This window comes from Haliaeetus leucocephalus, unplaced genomic scaffold (assembly GCF_000737465.1).
Source record: "Haliaeetus leucocephalus isolate CR32 unplaced genomic scaffold, Haliaeetus_leucocephalus-4.0 Scaffold295, whole genome shotgun sequence".
In the NCBI taxonomy this organism is placed as follows: domain Eukaryota; kingdom Metazoa; phylum Chordata; class Aves; order Accipitriformes; family Accipitridae; genus Haliaeetus; species Haliaeetus leucocephalus.
In genome coordinates this window covers 5,180,227-5,203,475 of record NW_010972731.1, presented here as the reverse complement: position 1 = coordinate 5,203,475, position 23,249 = coordinate 5,180,227, and the positions used below count along the sequence as shown (strand labels likewise).

The 23,249-nt window shown below is 38.8% G+C and overlaps 1 protein-coding gene across 1 annotated transcript in view; it reads left to right on the top strand.

The window, feature by feature from the left end:
- The window catches only part of IQCE (IQ motif containing E), a 31,117-nt gene extending 10,915 nt beyond the window's left edge, over nucleotides 1-20,202 (top strand). The window contains exons 12-22 of the mRNA XM_010570295.1: nucleotides 1,112-1,269; nucleotides 1,770-1,825; nucleotides 2,138-2,346; nucleotides 3,143-3,247; nucleotides 4,010-4,112; nucleotides 6,404-6,499; nucleotides 7,199-7,222; nucleotides 8,302-8,394; nucleotides 9,429-9,559; nucleotides 10,264-10,382; nucleotides 14,632-20,202. Of these exons, the coding sequence (XP_010568597.1) occupies nucleotides 1,112-1,269; nucleotides 1,770-1,825; nucleotides 2,138-2,346; nucleotides 3,143-3,247; nucleotides 4,010-4,112; nucleotides 6,404-6,499; nucleotides 7,199-7,222; nucleotides 8,302-8,394; nucleotides 9,429-9,559; nucleotides 10,264-10,382; nucleotides 14,632-14,762 (1,225 nt within the window). The 3' untranslated portion in view covers nucleotides 14,763-20,202. The remainder of the gene's footprint in view (nucleotides 1-1,111; nucleotides 1,270-1,769; nucleotides 1,826-2,137; nucleotides 2,347-3,142; nucleotides 3,248-4,009; nucleotides 4,113-6,403; nucleotides 6,500-7,198; nucleotides 7,223-8,301; nucleotides 8,395-9,428; nucleotides 9,560-10,263; nucleotides 10,383-14,631) is intronic.
- Nucleotides 20,203-23,249: the final 3,047 nt, after the last annotated feature.

The window sequence follows — 23,249 nt, the reverse complement described above, 5'->3', positions numbered from 1 at the left end:
TTAGATTCAGCTTTTCACTCTGATATGCTAATTGTAGACTGTCTCCCCCTTTACCCTATAATTATTCCAGTGGATGGGATGTAAGATTCCTTTACAAACTGTTCTGTGATTGTCATTGGCAGTGTCATTTGTCCAAAAGTAGGTCGATCAGTTACTTTAGACCTTTGTTTCCAGAAGTAAGTTTTTAAGAACTTTCTCATAGCAATAAAGAACAGGTATTTCATCTCGCTAGGAATTTGTTTTGTGAACAAGCTTTATGACTTTGTGCATCTATAAGCTGAGATTTCTTCCCCCTTTTATTGTAAAAACTAAAAAAGGCAAAATGATTGTAATATTTTTAAAACAGTTTTAACACATAGCAGGCTTTCCCTTTTCTGATGCCTTTTATTGCCATCATATCTATGTTAGCTGTATTCTTCAAATCTGTTTCAAATCTCTCATTGATTGAAATACGTCTTAAATGAAGAAAGAAATTTCTCTGGGGTTTACTTTCACAGGAATAGTTTCTTTTACATTACAGCAGCGTTCACACTTATCTGAAAATACACTTGTGTGTTGGATTTGTTTGAGAGTTACCCTCTCTTCCTCCCAATCTCAATCTGTTTAAGTGAAAGAGAGCAATTCAGAGCATGCAGGTTAGTTTCCATGATGAACAGTTTTTTGGAGGAGTCTCCCAATTGGCTGAAGATAAGTGTTTTTAAATCGGTGGTCCATAGAGTACTGGTAAAGCGTTGTAAGGTTGGTTAACAAAACAAATAGAAAACTAAATAAGTAAAACTCGTACAAGCACCCTTGTTTATGCATTAATGAAACAGAGTGGGGGAGGAAGTAAAAGTAATAAATGAACTTTCAAAGTTTCAGAGTATCTTCTTTCTTTGATGCAAATTAAAACAGTTGTGAAAGTGTTGAGCAAGATGGTCTTTGCATGTTTTTTCCCTAAAAGAATAGGTAAGTCCTCAGGTAAAAAATGTTGAGAAATGCTATTGGGGGGGAGCAGAGTCAGTTAACATAGCCACCTGACTTGAATAGTGAGGCTGTTCCACTTTTTTTAATGCTGCTTCTTTGTTCTCTGCTTTTAAGTTAACTTTGTGGTTTTGACCCTGTTTCCAAGTATAGAGGGCAGAGATACCCAAAAACGACTAAAGGCACTGAATGCTGCTGTCCTGAGATTATCCAGGAACATCAAGGAATTGCAGAATGAGAATCGGAGGCTGAAGGAAGATCTAGATCATGTACTGAGCAGTTCTCCTCCTTCCAATAAAACAAAAAGTATGTCCTGAAAAGTTGGTGAACAAGGGGCAAGGGATTTAGGTACATTTGAAAGATATGTTTGAGAGCAGGCCCCTACAATGGTAGAAATGAGGGAGTTACTACAAAGGTAAAGATTTACGAGGGGCAGAGGTTGGAATGAGAAGTTACTTACAGGAGTCTCTGACTTCTGGATATGCTGCTCCGGTCAGATGTGGGTTTCCTTTATTATTATCCCTGAGAATTCGGGACTGGAATCACTTGAAGATTTAATGCTTCACTGGAAAACTGGTTTTCAGTTGTTCAAAACTGATGAATGTGAATAGTTTATATTGATTTCTGATCTAACTGGTGTAGAAGTCAGATATTTAAGACCATTCTCATTTTTTCATTGCTGCATATTTAAAGTTGGGGTTCAGAGGTCTTTAGATGGTCTTTCTATATGGACAGAAGTTTCAAAAAGCAAGAACAATGTTGACTTACCAATAGTTTCATGTTTAAAGATTTGTTACTGTATTTAGATTACAGCGAGTGGAGCAGACAGAGGCTGATGAGGCGGATTTCGGAACTAGAAAAAGTAAGTGATCGTAGTGATATGGCCATCTTACCTGTCTTCGAGCAAAAAATGCAGAACCACTGGCTTGTGCTCATGGCATGTTGTCCTTCAATGTATCAGCCTTGCGCGTTCTGGCTCACGCATGTAAACTGATGTCTGTACCATGCACCCTTCCTCCCTTTTTTCTTTTCTCATACTTGTTACATATAGATGCGCATTTTAGAATTTAATTCCATTTGATCTTTTCTCATGGACTAAAGAAAATAATTTTATGCTAAATTTAATTTTCTTCTTTTTTCTTTTGTATTTTTTGTGTAAATTTATCCTGTTTAGAAAGTATGTGCCATGGAGAACACCAGGGTGTCATCAGCAGATAGTGAGTCATCACAGTTACTTGCTGTGTCATCTTCGCCTTCTGTAGACCTGGATCATCCAGCCTCTCAACAGGTAGACCACGTTGAGGAATGTCATCGCCTCCAAGGGCTAGTGAAGAAACTGAAGAGTGATAGGAAGGCACTTCAAAATCTCCTACTCAATAAAGAGTAAGTGCGACTCTTGTCTGAGTTGTTTTCTGAATTATTTAATTATTTCCTATCACATTATGAAACAATGTAATAAGTCCTTCACATTTTCAGCAAGAAAACGAATTTCGAGGGTCCCTTCAGCTTATATTTCAAAAGCTTCTTCTAGTCTTACTAGCGTTGTAAAATTACATTGCAGAAAAAAAAAGTCACTGAGAGAATAGAAAATGAGAATTTCTCATTGTTTCTAACACATTTTTCAAGGCCCTTTTTTTTGCTGACCACATTGAAAAGCCTTTGAAGGGTTATGTGTCACTTTACACAGCAACTTCTTGCAAGTAATTTGCTGTAAAAATGTCTTGTTTTTTTCAACATGTTTTGTCCTGATCTATCACTTTCTCCATTTAAGCCTGCCTTCTGCCATGTGATGCACTGTGACTTCTTTTCTCCCCAGTAAGCGATTCATTTGCAATTTGTATTGCTTGGACTCCTTTGATGTGTCATTGCATAAGGGCAGGCAGGTTAACCTGATCATGAGCAGAGATGTGCACACATCTATGTATTGTTGGTAAGACATTCTGCCTCCTGTGTCAACTCGCCTCTGAACAAAAATGCATAGTGAGAGCATGTGAAGAGGCGTTTTGCTTCTGAACAATGTATGCTTGCACTTTGTTTTGTTTAAAAGGAAAAATTAAACATTTAGTTACTTGGCAAACTTGAGAGAACCTATTTTATTTAGAAGCTTAAACAAAAAATAACTACTTTGTTGAAGTATGAATGTCTTAAGCGTTGCTTAGATTTCGTTATACCTTTGTAGATCAGATATCAAGCAGTTACTGCAGGCTAAGGCTGAAGTGGAGCTAGAGCTGCAGAAGTGGCAGAATAAGATGGAAGAAAAGAGTACAGAAGAGCAGACTTTAAGGTATCATATTTTGTATTAGTAGATCCTTTCAGAACAAAAAAAAAAATCTGGTAAAGTATAATTCTCTTTTGAAGTGGCTCAAAATCTGTAGGAGATAAGCTTAACTGCAGGAAGCTGGGAATTCATTTAAGCAGAACTGTTTTGGAGAGATAGAGTAAGTTATTAGGGGAGGAATTCTACAAAGTGGTTTTAGAAGAAGTGGAAGACTAAGAAGTATAGTAAAATTAAGAATGAAATCATAATAAAAATTAATAAGATAAATGGAAAAAGAAAGCTGCCATGTTGGGCTCAGAGACTTTTTTTTTCTTTTCCTAAGAAAAAACTATAGTATCTTTACCTTAGCCTATGCTTCTAGACCATTGCCAATAAGTCATTCCATTAACTTCATGTATTCTGTGTAACTGTTGATAATAATCCTGTGCAAAGGTGACCAAAAAAAAGTTATTTCATTATTGCTTTGTAAGAAAGGACTTTGACAAATATGAAACTGTAGAGTTTTAGATGCGTTATTAATAGTATCAAGGGTACCATTGTAACCCTGGGACTTTTTAATTTTAACGTAAGGCTGTGCTATCACAACGTGAGAATTGATGTCACGTGTCTGTTACTATGAGAATATGTATCATGTTATCCTGAACAGTTCCTCGCTTTGGCCTTAAAAAAACCCAAAGAAACCAAATCTTATGAAATAGATTCAGTATTTTCAAAGTGGGAACAACAGAAAATTTCTGGCTATAAATATCTTTGTTTTTCCAACTGTAGTGAGGAAATCCAGAACCTGACACAGAAAGTAGGGAAACTGGAGTCAAAATTGGAGCAAGAGAAGAGTCAAATAGCAGAAGATACAATGGAAAAGCTTAATAAGGTATAGACACATCTTTTTTCTTGTGGTTTTGTTTGTGGGTTTTTTTTTCCACTTGCATCTAATATATTGCAAATTGACCTGATAGTCTAAATAGCTGCTAGTCGTGCCTTTTCAGAGAGGCATTAAATCTTGTCAGAGATTCTGAATGATGGTTAATTCCCAGCATTTGTTGGTAAGTTGTTTCAATAATTACCACTGCAACTTGGGGGTTTTTTGGAGCTGTTCTCTTAGTGATTATCTGCCTCACCATTGCTTTTTTCTTCTTCAGTGGAATGTTGCAAAAAGCTTACACTTTTAAGTGTTTGTGTGTTTTGCCTTAAAAAAACCCAACAAACCCACCAGACATTTGTGGTTTTGCTTATATATTCTTATAACATCTGAACCCATTAGCTAATTTCAGTCCAATTTTCTAGAGGGAGGGAGGTCTTGTAGGATTTTACAGATAAAGGATAGCCACACAGGTAAGCTTGCTCACTGGCAGACTAGCAAAAGACAAAAACTCCTTTTCAATGATTTTTACGCTGGTCAAGTGATCAGTTAGGGCACATGTGCTGTCCAGTCAGAAAATATTCATTAGCCTTTCTGTTTGGATGGAAGCAGGGTACTTTTTCATGGGAAGGTTTACAGGATGTAGAGCACTAATCATAACGGAAGTTGAGGGTTTCTTTTAATTCCACTGCTGATGGGACACCATATATGAGTAAAGAATTAGGGAAGACGTCAATACAATAAAATAAACCCTTATTTCCTTTGAATTGAACTTTTTCTAGAGTTGAGGTGTTCATAACATCATCTTTCTGGATTTTTCGATATCTAGCAAATATATCTGTGCATCTGTTGATCCTGGGCAGTCTTTAATGGGCCTCTGTAATCAGTTGGGGTATTTTCGTGAAATATGACTGAACTTGGTATCTTTGAATCTTCCATCCCTCTGCCAAATGGTGTGTAACTGGCCGGTAGAGATGAACGGGCACTGACAGACATGCTTTCAGATGCAATGTGGTCATGTTAATCTCATTTCACTAAAAACTAGTTGAAAATTATTACTGGGGATTTTGATCGTTTGTACTTAAAAATAAATAGACCCTGAAATACAGGTAGTAAAAAATATGAATAAAAATGTCCACTAGCTTAAGAGGGTGCTGGGTTTTGATATACTGTGCAATTCTTTAGATTCTTTTTTGTGTGTTATAGGTTGATGGATGCTAGATGATGTTTGGAATACCAAATAACTTGAGTCTTTAAAAACAGCCAACAAACAGCTCCTTTTTTCCTCTGCAGACTATATATATTCTTGGCCAGTAACCATCCATTTATTGAAATGTTCCTATTATTTGTAATTATCACTAAGTTCCTACCAATTTTTCATTTTAATAGTAGGTTGTCATTTTTAATATAATATGATCCATTTGCTAAACTTAAGCCTGTAACTCAGCGTTTTTAGGTTATAAATAAATCCTTTTCACAGAATCAAGAGGTTTTTTCAGAGTCTATAAAATCTCTTGTTCCTCTACTTAGAATTTTACACCAGCAAATTAAATTAGTCTTTTAAAATTGCGGTTAACTTTTGTTTGGCAAGTGAGGTATGACAATTAGTATGGGATAATTGGGGATCAAAAGGATGAGATGGTGAGAGGTGGAATATGCAACCACAGCGCAGAAGAAATAACTGGAACAAAATCTTGTTTTGTTCCTGGTTTCTTTATTTTTCCTGTAATTAATTTCTTCAAGATAAAAGATTGGAGTTATGCCAGTATACACAAGTTCTCCGTCTTGTCGGTGTCATATGATGGCCAACTCATCAGTAAGCTTAAACAGATGATTATGGGGCCACAGAAGCCAGGATGAGACATGAGAGCACTCCCCAGTTAATTAATACTAGACTCTCCTGGAGAAGAATTGCAAAATTAGGTATCCTGATATTTGTTCTCAGTCTGTCAATAACATACAAACCATTTCTGATCAACAAAGCAGTGGGTTCCACTGTTGGAGCTCCTATTGCTTTAGCAATGCACAGAAAAATAGGAGTGTGTGTAAATGAAAACCTTTCCATTCCCATGCTCTGCTAACAGCTAAAATGGGGACAGAAATGTGTTTCACTGTAACAGTCATCTAGATGATGACTTTGAACGTTAGCAGGATTCAGAACTAAGAGTTTCTTCTTAAACTTCCTTCCACCCTGCAGGCCGGATGAACATTTAACAGATCTGGTGCTGATTTTGTAACCTGTTTCCCTCATAGAATTCCAGGTTGTGCCTTTAGTGTACTAAGTTCGAGATTCTCCTTTGCAGTCTTCACCAGTCTGCACGGTTAAAGGCAAAGAAGATCACAGGAAGGAACAAGCAGCCAAAATCATCCAAAGACAGTGGAAGATGTACCGAAATAAGGTGAGATTCTCCTATCAGGGAACAATGAAGACATCCCCCTCTGAATGTTACTCTTGTTTTAGCATCTAGAGTAACCTGCTGCCAGGCTCCAAGAGCTGCAGCAGTGCTTCCCAGTATGATTCTTTACCACCATCTTCTCTTCCACTGCTTTTTTCAAGTCCTCCCTGCTGCTTCTTTTGCCTTTGCTCCCTAGAACCCTGTTGTTCCTGCTGTGAGATAGCCAGTTTCTGCATGGGGGAGTTTGGGTGAGCAGAGAACTAAGGAAGCGAGCACTGCTGCTGTTGCTTCCTTGGGGTATGACTGAGGAATTAAATTTCTCTTGCAGAAATCCTCCAAAGAATACAGGAAGTTTCATGTATTTTGTTACACTCAACTAGGACAAAATGATCTAGAGAAAAAGTGTTAACCTTAAATTTTGTTCTATGGGCAACACCATAATGCTGCTTTTTCCATGTATAGGACATGGTGTGAGGTGGGACTTGTAAATGCTGCTTAGGAAACTAAAGACAAAAGAACTATCCATACATATTTTAAAGATTAAAAGCTTTTTCTTTTCCTTAAGTTTGTTGTTTGAGTTTTCAGGGGGAGGTGGGACAGGTGTTTCCATGTGTTTTAATTGTTGGGGAAAAATTTGGAAAATATTTATTAGCTAAAACTTGCACATATTTGTGGTATTAACTTAGGCATTTTTCATTTCAGAAAGAAGAAATTGCTCTGGATGAGGTGAGTGTGTTTGACACCCAACAAAACAGTAAAACATTTAATTTGTATCGAAGGACAAACAAATAACTTTTTTACTTTTAAAGAGGTTTTATTGTAATATGAACTATTGTTCCAAGATCGTGTTTGTTCTTCAGGCTGGCTCATGATCTACCTTCTGACATCCTGGCTTTGTTTGATATATCTTGTCAAAGTGTTCCCCTTCTGGTCTCAAATTTTCTGTACTTAGCACCTTCTGCAAGAGGAATGCTTCTGAAAATTTTGAACAAAATTTGATACAGACAGGAAAGTTTTTCTGCATTACATAATTCTAATAATGCTTTCATTTTCACTATGATGAGTCTTCAGAAAGATTTGAAGTAGGAATTTGAAGCCTTTGCTAAGAAGAAACATCTTTGACAAACTTGTCACTTTTTGATAAATGTTCTGCACAAAGGTTTTTATTAAGCTGTTTCTTCAAATAGCACAATGTAGCATCTTACATTTGTTTTTTCCAGAACGTTAGAAATCCTACTTTCAGAAATGACAACAAATTCTAGCCATGTGACGCAAACATACTGTTTTACATCTAGATGCTTTTTGTTGATTAGAATCCAGTAAAATCCCTGAGTAGAGAGGAAAGACTTACGTTCAGTGTAATCACCACAATGGTCTGCCAGACTTGGCTTGATTTCTGATTGTATCAAAGCATCACAGAGCCTGCTGGGTAGCCAGAATCTAATATGGGAATGGGAGCATGTTGCTATATTTGTGAAACATTGGCTAGTGTTGGCAGCTAGAACTTTACTGTGTTTGATAAGATCAATCATGAACATCTCCCAAATTGAATTTAAACCATGGAGCTGTATGTCTGTGGGTTGTCACAGGCTGGGGATTCTTTGGATTGCAGCAGAGTACCTATGAAGTAATGGGGATGTGTGTGTTTCCCTTAAACATAAAAAAAATGTCAAGACATCAAAGAGTTTCCATTGCACAGGGAAAAGTTATTTTCCCCATGTGCCTCTTCCCTCTGGACTCTTGTTTTAATCTATAGCTGCCATCTTTCAAAGCAGCTAACATGTACTTATTTCTTTCTATGCTAGGCAGTTGTTATGCTTCAGGCAGCTTTCAGAGGACATTTAGCTCGACAGAAACTGTTACTGAATAACAGGATGCATGATGCAAAATCTCACAAGGTAATTGTTGGGAAAAATGGGTATCCAGGCATCCCATTATGTTTAGTTTACAGTGTAAAGTACTGTACTTCCAGACTTAATTCTCTGAATCACCCGGTGATGTTTTAACACACTAGTTGGCAGCACTGCTGTAATTCCAGAAAGATGTCAAGCTCATTCCCTAGCCTCCCTTTCTATCTTCTTTAGTTCACAGTTTTTCTTAGAAGTAAAGCTATAACTTCTCTGCATTATGGACTGTAGCTAGGTCTCCTCTTTTTTTCTGGTTCTCCCATCAGCTAATAATGTACCCTTTAACTTTTAATTCGGAGTGCTGTTGAAAACTGTACTTGCTGTCAAGTGTTCACTACTGAATCATTGTAGTAATAGACGAACCTTTGTCACTAAAGTTCAGAAATAAGGATTTGGAAAGCATCTTTGATTGGGTTGAAAAGTAAAGGAGTCTTGCATGTGGTATGCTCAACCAAAGACTTGTAGGGTCCTCTGTCAAGTCAAACTCACTCCAGATTGCTCAGTTCTAAATATGAGAAAATTTCCTTACCAATTAAACATTTGGTTTCGGTAAATCATTTGCCAATTTATATGAACATCCTTTGGATGCAGGCTAAAGTTAATTTGTAATTCTCCATCCAGGTTGTCCATCTGGTTGCACTTTACATGCACTTTTATTTCAGTAAACTGTCCCAATGCAGTAGGACTGAATACTTTTGCTTGATATAAGCAGAAGATATATCCATCATGAAGGTTGCCTTATCTCCTTTGACTTCAAAAGGTTTCCTTCCTGGAAAATAAATGAACTTTCCTTGCAGGTGTCTGCTCTTTCATTAATTGAATACAGATGCTTCAAGCTTGTATGATGATCAGATTTGCATTTCCTGCTGATTTAGTCTTATAGAACCTTAAAGACTGCAGACCAAAAGATGGGAATATTTGCTCTACTACCACTTTCACAATCAGGAACAAGATTGTGAAAGAGTCTGTCAAGCTTCTGTGAAATCTGTAAAAGGTCAGTTTTCTTTAATCTGATTGCTTTGCAGAACTCCTGCATGTCTTCCATGTCAACCTCCTTGAGCTTGTCTTCTGATTGCAAGGAGAAAGATGAGATTGTGACATTTATCCAGTCCATTTTCAGGGCTCACTTAGCACGTACAGTACTGCTTGAGGAGAGGTAAGTGAGGAATAGATACTTCTGCAACATGCAGTAGCAAAATTGGGTTTTTTTAGAGGAGAGGGCTCATTTTTTTTAATAGAATCTTAGTGTGGGTTTCTTGGCAGAGAAGGAGAACAAGGCCGTTGTTCCAACAAAGACAAGGGAGAGCTTGCTCCTGAGAAAATTCAAAGGGTATGCAACTAAAAGGGTTTCTTTTTGCAGCAGTAGTCTTCCCATGTCCTGTTCTCCATAGCAATGAGGAAAAGTAAAGTAAAATAATTACTCTTTGGAAAAAAAAAATAATAATAACAGTTGCTATCAAACTGATTGCTAGTACACTTGCTTAATGTAAGTGAATCTGAAGCCCTGGCATGTAAAAATTAAGGGTTATGTGGAGGAAGAACAGGGAGGAGCTAGGATACCATCTTGCTGAGGAAGAATTCAATGATTTACCTAAGCAGTAAGTTTATGGTGACTCTGTCTTGAAAAATACTTCCTTTCTCTCCAGGGTTTACTGCTCCGAAAGTTTTAAATATTGGCTGCCATGGTTACAAACAGAGTTACATAGCTGTCACCTCACTTAGTGTCTGAGTTCACTTCTGCAGGTGATAAGCTTTTGTCTCTTGGACGCTAGCAACACAAGAAACTTTTCAGCGTACCCTCTGAAGACAGAGTGCAGTTACTGTTCTGTGCCTTATGCTATGCAGTATGTCTTTTTGCAGGCCCTCTGTGTCTAGTGCACCAAGTGAGAAAGCAGATTCTGCAGTTTACATTACAGAGAAGAAACTGGTCTCAGCAGTGCTCCAGAGACCTCCTTCAATCTTCATGTCACCTCTTCCTGGTAATCTCATTTCCCTCTGTGTTCAGAAGTATGGGTGTTTTGAGTGGGTGGGTGCACACACAATTTTATGGAGAACATCTGCACATGCACACACATGTGTACATGTACTCTGTGAGTGTGCCTTCCTTTAATTTTATGACATGTTGCTTATACTAGCACGTGCAGTCCCTTACATAAAAAAGAAAAGCTTTAACAGTATGAGTACCAGCTTCCTCACAGTGCTTTGCCTTTTTGTCACAACTGTGGTTTGGAAGCTCGCTCTTGGGTGTGAGTGGTAGTTATTCAAGGAACATGGTGTTCCCCTGTATTGCCTCTCTACTTCCTTTTTCAATCCCCCCAGCCCTGCAGCTGTAGTATGGTACTTTCCACTACATTTTGGGCCCAAAGCCATAGACAAGCCAAGAACGTTTTCACCATCCTGACTTAGTTTCTGAAGGGGACAGACATCTGGTAAAAGAACTATCCTAGTCAGCCATGTGTCTTTAGTCACGTTTCTTCAGCAGTCTTCTGTTGCTGCTGTAAGAGGAAAGATGAAGTCCTGGATAACCTTGCCAAATGGTACTACTGTAATACAAACTGGGAAAATGTCTGTCTTTTTTATGGGTCTTATGCCATTTGGTTTCTTTCTTGAATTCTTCATTGCTGTTTGTGAGAAGGTGGAGTTAAACCCAAAGAGGCTTTTAAGAGGATGTTAGAAGTACTGAGTAGGAAAGGCAAAACAATGATGCAGATAAGACATCCCTAGACAAGCAGCTTCAAAGGGGTTAAAAACAAATTGAAAAAGGTTGGTTCTATCCAGAGTGGAATATTTTAGGCTTTTATGGATCAGTTGGAGAAAAAAGAGCAACTTTGAGGGTGACTTGAGAAACAGTTACTTGTTCTTTTGTCAGTGAAAAGCTGACAGTCCCTGCAGACTTGCTCAGAAACAGAGCATGCTGTAAGCAGCTGAGGCTGTTTCTCTAAGATACGAGATGGGGAATAAGCCAGATCTGCAGCAGTTGTGAATACAGTCACCCTTCAGTGAAGGAAAATGTGTTTAAGAAACTTTACTGTATTCCATATTCAGGAGCTTATTCTACTTTGTGAAGGAGTAGGTAGTACTTGCTTCTGAAGATGTTAAGAGTTTTGAGTGATTTTACTTATGTCTGGTGACGGTATCCAGAAAAAAAAAAGCTGCAGCATCCTGTTTTGCCTGGGCTGTACTGCAGTAGTCATTATTGGTATGCTCAGTCTAAAGCCAGAGTAAAACAGTTGTGAAATTCTACCCAAAGAGAAAGAATCGGTTTAAAAAAATGCTTTGTGCCTCTGAAGAAGTGCTTCTAAGACCCAGAGAAGGGTGTAAGATGAAGCTAGTCTGGTAAATGCAATAGTATGAATACTAATAGAGCACAGTCACTGTCTAGCTATGAAGTCTCCAAAGCTAACTTTTATTGGAGGTTATGATGACAAAGTGATGAGTGAAGAAGTTCTGGAAGAATTTATACTGGAAGGGATAGGGAGGAGACCATAAACATTCAAACTTTTTTCCTTGCAGTCCTTTTCTGGTGAATATCAAAAAGGAGAGATTGGGAGCAAAGCAGGCTATATTTGCTGCTGATCTTACAAATATGGGAGACGTTCTCAACATCTGGGATGAGGATAGAATGTATCTAGGCAGCTTGTGAAGAGGCATACTGGATATGTGCTTCTGTAACTGCACAACTGCCCAAAAGACTGCCTTGCACTGAGTAGCTGTGTGAAGTATTAGCTCTTGGTGCATTGGAGGGTTTAACCAAACTCTCCCAAAAGACAAATCAGGAAAAACCTACTAAAGGAAGGAGAGTGTTCTGGTGTAAATGCCACCTGTGTGAAGAAATGTTGACCCCTCAGCAATCTGTTTGGTTATAGCAGGTTTTTTGCCATTTGAATTTATGTAGCTTAAACAGGTTGAAGTTAACTAAAAGTCCAACATCTGTCACTTGTAGCTCATGACTGATGTAAAAATCCACTAGAAAAATTGGGTTTTGTTGTAATGTATTTCACTGGTCATCCTGCAGCTTGGAAAGTACATGAGACAAGGAGCTTGTTTAACAGCTGAGTGATTTAAAGCAATCAAATTCCTTTAGCTTTATGTTGAACAAGCTCTTGCTTCATTTGTCCCAAGTCCAAACTTGCATTTTGTGACCTCTAGATCTTGCAATGATCTTAAATTTCAGTGAAAGTATATATTGCAGTAAGTAATCTAATTTCAGTAGCCTTTCTGCATTATTTTGAGAGGAATGGGAAAGAGTAAAATGTGTTTTGAAGAACCTTATGTATCTGCTAGAATAGATTTATATAATCCTGGTCTAGCATTGCAGACTTTTAATTCATTGTTTGCATCAGGTTAGATGTCTCTGTTTTCTAAATAAAAAAAAAAAAAATAGCAAAAGTGGTGTAGCATTCAATATTGCTTTGCTTGTCTTCAGAATGTGGACAGTACTTGGAGATTTGTAAAGCCATTTCTGCTGCTTCCCATGAAATGGAACAGATAACAATTCAGTCTGTGAAGCTTAGCGTTTTGTTTCTGTCAGGGGAGTGGCAGGAAGGAAGAATATGTTCTGTACATGCACAGCAATCTTGAATAAGGGCAGCATTTCTCTCTGCATATCACTAGCCACTCTGGATACAACCGTTAACTTAATTTGAGGCTTTTTTGAAATAATAATGAATTTACATACAACCCTTAAGTCTAATCAGTGCTTAACCCTTCACAAGCACAAAGATAAAGTTGTCACTCTGAAGTATATTAAACTGAAGACGAGGACAAGAAAATGTCAGACATCAAGAGCAGGATATAATCAAGAGTGATTTGGACAATATTAAGCTATTTCATATATGATATCTGTTTATTGTAGGAGTTGCATCTTCTAGTTATGCCTGCTTCTGGAAGTTCTCTTTGCTCATCCTTATCACCAGTACTACTGGCTCATAAATCTTCCTGAAAAACTCTTATGTTATTTGTTAACTGATTTCACTTAACTAGAAAGTCATGTGTTTCTTTGCTTCCGTAGGTTGAGGTCAGTGTAATGGCCTCCCCGCATTCCTCCTTTCCATTCACAGGCTCTCTGTCTGTCACTTTTTCTATTTCTGGGCTGGTTGCGGTCCCCTTTCTTTATTCCACATTCCAGTTGCTGTGTATGCCTCTTCTTCCATACCAGGATGTTGGGTTTTTTTCTCTGTCGGGAACCTCTTATTTCACTGTGAGACCCATGGCATGTCTGTTCTTCTCCCCAAGTAATTCCTGTATGCCCTCCATTTTCCCTTCCATTTCAGTGTCAAAATCTCAGTATATGGCTGCTTACTTGTAGAAAGAGGAAACAGACCACAGGTTATCTCAATTTGTTTTCTTCTTTGGGAGATAGTCTTTTCAGAGAATTTATATTTGAAACTGAAAAATAAGTGGAGCTCAGGGGAGAATATTGTGCTAGGAGGTATTAATAGCTGAGGGGAGGATATTGTGCTAGAAGGTATTAATAGCTGTCGTCATTTAGTTCATAGATCTCTTGCAGAGGGGATATAAGCTGCTGGTTCTGCTCATCAGATGTTAGGGGCCTCATATGTGTCCATTTTATTCCTCTGATTTTCCAGTGCTTATTGGAATCTTTAGGGTTCTATCTGTTCATGTCCTGAACGTTTCCTCAAATAGCAGAGAAGCAAAAAAAAAAACCCACCCCAAAACTCCACCCCATGATATGGTCACCATTTTTATTGTCATTAAGGTAGTACAGCATGTGAATATGATTTTTGGTATTTGGATGAATTTTTTGGTATAAGGATGAAACAGTCACTGAGAGCTTCCATCTTTTTTCTATTTCCTTTTGTTCTATCTATGTCTGACTGAAGTTCTCATTATGACCTTTCTGCTTAGCTTAAGCTTGCTTGGGTCAGTTTTTCCTTTTCTGGCCATCTAATAAATATTTATTTTTATGACCTGAGATGGCTTCAGTATCAAATTGCTTTACTTTGTGGTGTGTAACCACTTGCAAAGATTTAAAGACAGTAAGACAAATCATGCATGGTCGGTATGTCAACTTAATGCCTGCCATGCATGCTCTTTCATTAAAGAGGAATGGGAATAGTTATACACAGAAAAAGGTAGATCAGAGTTATTCATAACTGTAGGTAATTCTGGAAACTTAATGGCTTGGAGAATATTACGCTTCCCACAAGGGCTTGTTTTTGTCAATATTGTTTATTGATGACCTTGTTTTCTTTGTAATTATTTCAGCCAGGTCCTCTGAGAAGCAATCACAGCCTATTCTCCCTGTGTCTGTGGATGAAGCTCACTCAGACGATTCAGATGATATTGTCATTGTCTCTCCGTTGTTGCAGATGAAGAAAAACTACACCCACTTCTAAGTTTTGGTAACAGGCTCTGGTGATCTTGAATTATTCGATTCACAAAACTGTTTCTACCAAGATAAAGCATATCAAAGATGAAAAACGGGAGATATCAGACCCTTTTTAATGACAGTTGTCATTATTTCATCCATAAACGATTAATTGTTTGATATGCCATCTCTGCAGACTTTATGGCTAAAAGCCACTGACTAACTGTTAACCTTATCCTCCTGGTACAGATAGAGTTTGGATTTAAAAACTAAACCAAAACACTTTAATATTTTGTCTCACAATGAGGATTATAAATTCAATTGCCAAATTTAAATGAAAGCAATAAAGCCTTAAGCTATTTCATGTCAAACAGTTTTGTTTCAGTTTGACTAAAATAATTTGTTTTATTGGAAAGTGATTAATGACATGGCTCCAATTTTCAGCCCATGTACGTGAAGGGGAACAGCTTGTATTTGTTACTAGGTCCTCTCTTTAAACATTTTACTGTGTGATATTTTAATATCTTTTTTGTTTATTTTTATACTGAACATTTGCAGTCTGTGCAGACCTTGTAAAGGCTTTTAGAAATCCATTTCTTTGTCATAGGGCTATTCTAGGCCTACTGTATCAGCAGGGTTTTCTTATTTATTGCTTTTTCCAAGTGTGCTTGCTATGATATGTATAGTACTATTTTGTATTTGAAATGTCCAAACACGTAATCAATTTTTTCTATTTGTCAGAGACGGTGCATAATAGCAGGAGTGTTCTGTGAAGGCTACGCTTGTGACTGCTTTTTTTGCTTACATGTCACAAATATGAGTGGATTATGCAGGATCATCTCTAATATGTGAAAACATTTGGAATAGGAGATATGTTGCTTTATGTCCTGTTTTAGTTTATGTCACTTGACTGTCTGAAACTTTCACCTAAATAGCACTCAGTGTATGAGCACTCTAAGGGGTTTTCAAGACTAATGTTTTTCTGTTGTTGATCTCTCTTCTCAGTACTACTTTGCATGTGCACCCATTATATATACATATATACTGCAGGTGTGCACTAAGTCCAGTCACAGGCTGGGAGAGGGGTCACAATATACACCCATTTTCTGTCATCAGGTACAGCTACAAGGTTGACTGCTGGAAAGCATGGGCACTCCCAGCTCTGTTCTGAGGGATATGGATTGCGATGAGCATAATATACAAAGCCTAACCCATGCAGTTTGGTTTAGGAACAGGAGTGGTAGGTTGGATTATAAGAGAAATTAAGACTACATCCAGAAATAACACTGTTTGATAATATTGTTGTCCATGGAAGGACCAAAGACATAATGGGCTCTGGAGAATATGGTCCGAGGGGTCTTTCCAGATCTTTTAATGCAGACTGTGCCCCTTCTTGACTGAAAGGAGGGCCTTATAGTTCCTACTATCATGCCAACATCCTTCATAGGCATTACAGTGTGTGGGTTTTTTTTTTAAGGTGAACTAGATAACTTATATGGTATTTACTGGAAGGAGAATTTAATTTTACAAGCACACAGTGAAGTTTTTGTGGAGACCCTAATGGTTCCTTTGTCATCGAGGAGTAATAAAGACTCCTGTAAACAGAAAGCACACTTTTAAATATAAGATTTTTATCACCTTTTCCCTCTTCTTTTTTAAATTAAAAATCAGTCGCCACTGTTTCACAGAATACTAATAAGTCAGAGCTGTCTCGGTTCTTTGATTTCAATGAAGCACTATCTGAGGCTTATCATAGTTCATGCCAGTACTTGCAGCCAAAGAGGAAACTGGATGGCTGCAGCACAATGCAGCTGATTTCATTTAATCCCATCAGTGGAAATGCTGCCTGTGCTATTTCCAAAGGCAGTTTTGGGAGCTCTCCATACCCAAAGCAGTCTGAAGAATGTCATTTACACTCCCGTTGGGTAAATTTTTCCTGCTGGTACTTTGGTCACATGACTGTCATCTGCAGAAAGGATAAAAAAGTGTATAAAATAAAAGAATAAAAGGGACAGAATCCTCTTGGCAGAAGGTGAGACCTGTTTCCCTCTTTTTCTGGAAGTCACGTTATGAAAGAGAGTCATTTTGCTAAATAAAAGCAGAGGTCTCCTGAGTTGCTTATGTATAATATTTCAAGTCTGTAACTGTGACTGTCATGGATACCTCCAGAGAGAGTAACTAGAGCTGAGGACTCTGACATATTAAGGGGAGAGTATGTAATGTGTCAGGAGCAAGAGTGATATAAAATACCTACCTAGCTGTTCCTATAGGGAAATACTTGGACAGCAAATATAATGAAGATGACATTCTTTTACTTCACTGTGCTGTAATAACCAATATGAAAGTATTAGGAAGTAGATACAAGTCTTTCTGCTCTGTGTTTTCACCGAGCGTATGACTAGCAGTAGTGCTGTCAATACACAAGTTCTGGGATAAAGGGGAGATAGTGTCTTGGCATGACCCAAAGGCACAGACAAAAATCAGGGTGAAAAGGAGCAGTTTTCTCCATCTTCTCCATTTTCTACTCCATCCCAGTTTTCTGGGATGAATGAGGATGTGTCTAGAGCTTCCTAAATTTGAGTCTGCTATCTCTTAGCTATCAAAAATCTGATACTTAACTTGAGCCGGGCTTCAAACTGCTATCTCAGTTTGGAAGATAACTATATGCTCACTGCACATCAAAAGTTTGGTGTGGTACAGTAGAAGGAGAAACTTCCACAGTATTAGTAGCTTTTAATGTTGTTTTGTTATATACTGCAATGGAATGTGTTGAAGGGAGTAGTAATTGACACTAGGTTTCATTCTGTGGTTATCTCTCTGAATGCCAGCACCTGTAAATCTGGGAAGAAGTGAGGAACAATGAAGGACGAAAAAGTTAATTTTGGAATAAATGGTGTTTTTCCTTAACAGGGAGCTGAGGACAGTAAAAATCAGTGTGGCTCAAACCTGTCAAGGCAGGCCCAATACAAACCTACTCAATTTCTGAAAAATGCATCTTCTGTAAAAAGTACTGGTGACCTTGTGGGGGCATCGAGGTCTTGAATTAAAATTAAACTGCACTGCAACCTATGTTATCTAACAGCACACTTTCCATTCTACTGATGGGGGATAATGTTACCTACTTAAAACCTTTTGCAATTTACAGTAGCGTTTAGTTAGAGATTGTGTGTGAATATAGACTTCTGACTTTCATGGGATGTTACCGCTCTTGATCTCTTTTTACCCTTAAGTGCCTATGCCTGTAAATCTTTACTGAGGCATCAAGACCTGAAAACTGTACTGTTTTCTGCATAGCTATAAAAATAATCCCAGGCAACTTTTAATATAGTCAAAATGGAAAAGGATTAATCTTGGCATATGAGAGCGCCATTAATTTTTATGATCTTTTTAATATTTAGAACTGTGCAAGTCTTTTATGTAATTTATTTGGGGATCTTTTAAAAGCTAAAACAATTGCAATGTATTTTCTCCTAATTGTTGACCTTTCAAATAAAGTTAAAGTTTGTAAATTAATTGTTCATGCATTTCTGCTGCAGTTGCTGTGTGTGCATTGCTCCTCTGGCCTCTGCTGTGTGCTCCTGTTGTTTTCACTTTGCACCTCAGTTGACCTTTTACTTCTGGCTGTTTTCCTGAGCCAATAGTAACAAGGTAACCCTTAAACATGTAGGGTGTGAAATTTCTTCTTCAGTAGGCATTCAAGATTGTCCCATCAGGAATGAACAGTGTTCTTGACCAAGGCCTAGTGGAATTGACAGAGGCGATGGTCTTTTGCTTTCGGTCTTCCCTTCTGGTGTTTTATTCAGAAAAGAAATCCTGTCCAGTAGGTCTATAACTAAAAGCCATGCCATTGCCTCAAACATATCTGGGTTTGGGTGGAGTACAGCAAGCTTCATTTATGCCTTTTTATCTATTGTTGTGCTGCTTGCTTGGTGGTTGCAAGTCACACTGACCAGTTATCAAACCAGTGAAATTCAGATAAAAGATTCAAAAGAAATTGTTGTGGTGACTGTTCAAAATAATCTGCCAGAGAAGAGAAATGTGCCTAAATACCTTGTAGACATGCAGAGGACTGGGTGAAGCTGGTTTGCTGTCAGCCGCAGGGAGAATAGGAGTCTACAGGCTTCTGAAGACTGTCCCATTTACTCAGAGTGTATCCCCATACCTCGGTCATTGTTGCTGTTCATGAAGCTCTGGTGGAAGGAACTAGGAGGTATGTGTTCCTTTCCAGGTCCACTGAAAAAGCCTTTAGGGACTGCCAGGAAAAAGAAGCCTTATGCTGCTTTATGAAGATAGAAGACCCTGCTAACTGCTGTGAAGACATGGGAATCCTGTAGTCATCTTCCTGTCTAGCAGAGTCCTTGTTGTAGGATTAAAACAGCTATGAGTACAAGATGAAACAAACAATCTGTGTTTGATGAATATATTATCTAAATTTCACTTTTTTGTTCCTTTTCTCTCTGTTCCACTGACATATGCTCTGGATTTCTTAGCAGAAACTTCAGTTTTAAATCTTAAATGCTGGAGGTAAGCCATGTGGCATGAATGGAAAAGTTTTGGTATGATTTCTTGGAGCAGACTAGTCTTGAATTCAGTTGAAAGCAATTAAGCATTCACACCACTTGTATTAAACTCTGCTTTGGCTCCATCTGAAGTCAGAATGCCCTTGACTCCTGCAAGCTTTGCAGCATCCGTTTATGGTAGGTCTGTCAGCTAACTAATCGGTTTCCCCATGTGAACTTCTAAGGGCAAAAGAAAAATTTCATTGATTCGATGGGCATCATTAAGACCTGCAAAGAGCAAAATATCTGCATTAGACTCAAGGTTATTAGGGAAGGATTTTCAGGCATGATTGGTGGTCTGGTGCTGCATCAGTTCCTCTGGCGTTTCCTTCTAAAGTTTGCTTATGTGGTTCTTTACCTGGTAGAGACAGCACTGACATCAGTTCCTAAATGTTTGCCCAATTTTCAGATGTGCGTGAGGCACATCGGCTCTTGCTTATATGTGGCCTTTAGCACTCATTCTGTCCTCACTGCGCTCAAAGGAATAGCCTTGAATGGTGAGTATTGCTATGTTCTTATTAACTATACTCTGTTGTAGTCTACTGATTAAGTTGTACGCTGCTCCTTTTGCCCCTTCCACTGTCTGGCTGTCCTAATTACCTTTTTCAAATGTGAGAGCATATGTATTCGTACTGGTCTCCAGGAAAGCGTTCATGTTGTTCCCCTCAGCGGAGCTGTGTACAAACAAAACTTCCTCTCTCAAGATGTTGCTCAGACTGTAACGGCTCCCCTTCTATTTGGTGGGGTTTTTGCCAGCATGCCTCAAAGACATTTTGTGCTGGGTACCACCTAAGCCCCTTTAGGGCTTCTATTCTTGGTAGCACGAACAGATGTGTCATAAAATCTTGATGCTCAAAACGGTCTGGGTAGAACCAGGAGGGACATCATGCCTGTTGTAAAGGGCTGTCTTAGCTCCCTCGCTATCAGCCAGATAATACCACACCTGGATCTCGCTCCTCTGCCCCTTCTCAGTCTGACAGCTCTGCAGAGATGAGGCTCTGCTTCAGTAATGTAACGGAGCTTGAAAGTCTTTCCTGTAATATGAATTTAGAAATGAAATACTGTAAAATCTGTCATTTGATCACAGCGCTGCTATAAAAAAAAGGCTATGTTTAAATGGCCTCTAGTTATATGCACGGAAAACTAGAATAGCTTTTAATAAACAGGGGGTTGACCACGAATGCCTGTAGTACAAGTTATAATGTTCTGCACAAACGTTACTTAGCATTGTCGTTATCTAGCAATAATCCTTATTTGTATCTTACACAAATCGTGGCAGAACCTTCTATTTATCTAACCTGGAAATTTTTCCTGAACATGCTCTCTATTATTTATACACAGAATTGGCAGTTTTCTTCCTCCTATCGGCAGATATTTAATAGCCACGCATTGCATTTCTATGCTACTAAACCTTCACTATTATACAAAACGTACTAGAATGCTATGAAGAAATATCTTAAATAATTAAACAGAAACTATGAGTGACAAAACAAACGAACAAAGTGCAATTTGAGCTTTGTTATTCTTTCCTTTTTATATTCACTTATTTGCTAATTTGCTGAACTTGCTGAACTGCAATGGGTCTAGCTGTGATTAGAGAGAATTTGCCAAGTTCCTTTGTAATTGTTTCTTTGCAATTAACTAAATAATAGAATGTTCTGTGTGTTGTTCTCTGGGGAAAGGAAAGGAGCGGGCAGGTGCTTTTGCAGTAGGATTTCCACATCTTCCACCCATTTCCCTGGAACTCATCAAGTATAAAAAGACCGGTAGAACACAAGAGAGAGAGAGAGAGTATTGCCTCGGGACATGAAATGACAGAATTAACCTTTTCTTATGTTTTCTCTGAATTTGCTTGAAGCTTTTTACACTGGCTCTGGCTGTGGCTATTCTTTGTTTAAACCCAAAAGTCCCTAGGAGGCCTTCAGAGGAAAGCAATGAAGACCCAAATGGATGTTCCTGTCTGCAGCAGCCTCCACTCAGGGGAAATCCTTCAGGCTGGGAGAAGTCAACTGGGAAGTTCCCCAGCGATGTGGCTTTGTTGGGAAGAGCCGAGGCTGGGGATTGAGCTGTTGTGGAGGGGGCAGCGAAATCTGGGGGAGGCTGGAGAGCAGCCCCGGCTTTGTTAATTCCTTTGACTTTCACCAAAAAAATACAGAGGAAGCCCTGGGAGGAAAGGACGGGTAATCTTAATAGAGGCACAGTCTAGCTGAGCGGGAAGGAGGCACGGCTTGATGTAAGGGCAGAGTATACGGAGCGGCAGAGGGGAGCGGGGTGGGGGTGTTGCCCAACAGTGGTAGCTGAGTGCTGAGACGTGGTTGTCTCGCTGACCTCCCGCTGACTGTCCGTAATTTAGTCCCTAGTCTCAAGAGGGTAACTCATCCATCTGCTGGCACTTGGAGTTTAAACTTGCCTTTTTTTTTTTTTTTTTTTTAAATCTGTATTGTTGGCTAAAACCTTTCATAATGCATATTAGGCCTGACAGGGGAAGACTCCTCGCTTCACAGTATATTAAAAGCTGAATTATTTCATTTCATAGTGAATAAAAAAAGCCAAAGGTATGAGATTGCTGTTCTAAAAGGTGCTCTCACTGCAAGTATCACGTCAGCAGTAGCAATGTCTGGACTCAGAGAAAAGGTTTTGAAGAGTAAAAAATAGTACATTTCTAGGAGTGCTTTTGCAGAGTGCCTGATGGTCTCAAGTGGACAGGGGACAGCACTGGCCGCCTTATTTTGGAGGGTTAAACTAGTCTTTTTATCTTCATTGTCTTTAATTTGGAACATCTCTCATTTGCCTATTTTGTCTAGTGATTCTTTAGCAAAGCCACTGTCAAAGCAAGTTAGCAAACCCTAATACCGCTCTTAGGGTTACTTTTCAGCAGGATTACCAGTTAACAAGCTGACATTTGCAGTTTGCTTTGGTTGATTGGAGAACTGCTTTCCATGCAAAGGTGATTTACTGTTAGTGTTTATTCCTGGGATGTCACAGCAGTGGCTTGTTTGTTCATTTTGCTTTGGCAAAACAGAGTGTACCAATTTGTGTGGGGAGGGAAAAAGGCTGCTATAATCTAAACATGAGAGCCTTGATAACTGTCTTGTTGTCATGTAATCAAGAATTACCTGAATAGGATCAAATGAGAGATGCTAGACATCTAAGAAATGCAAACGCTGCTTTGTGACGTGGTACAACAGGCTGAAGTGCCCTGCCATGGAAAGTACAGCTAGTGCTAGATCCTGCGGTTTGTCTCTTCTTCCTAGTTTGCAGAATTCATTTTATTCTTCATTTTCGTATTTTCCCGTATTATTATAAATAATTGAGGAGGAGAAATTAAAACTGTTGATGCCTCTGTTTCTCTGTAATCCCAAATCCTCATTCTACTCTAATTTAATCCAGTTGTCTCTGCAGCAAATGGCTGTGAAAGAGGCGTGCACACCAGCACTGCCGAGCCTGCTCCCTTTCCCACTTACCCCCGTCCCCCATATGGTGCCTCAAACTGCCACGCTGATACTCCGGTGCTTCCACCCCCATTTAATAGCATCCAGCTTTTTCTGTCATTTGTTCCAAAACTTTTTGTTCTGTTTGATTTACATCAACGCTGTCAAGCAAGATCTCAGTGTGGAGTGCTTGCTGCATCTGTTTCTATTCCATGTCCATCATTGTGCTGACAAAGGTACTTGGACTTGCAGCCTGGTGGGGTTTTTCTATCTATCCAGAGGCCCATGGCAGCAGTAACATCTGCAGGACAGATTCCAGCCTTGAGCATTTTAGTGCCAAATTGCATAAACTCTGTGGCATAAGTGGCTTACGCAGAGAGATCTCTTGCCCCCAGCGAGGTCTCTCCACTCCTTGTCTTTGAGTTGTTTGAACTGGAGGTGAACTGTGGTAGATCATTGGGCTTTAAAATAATTCCGTCCTCATCCTTGCTGGCACTGTGGAAAAAAAAGAAAAGAAAAGGGAAG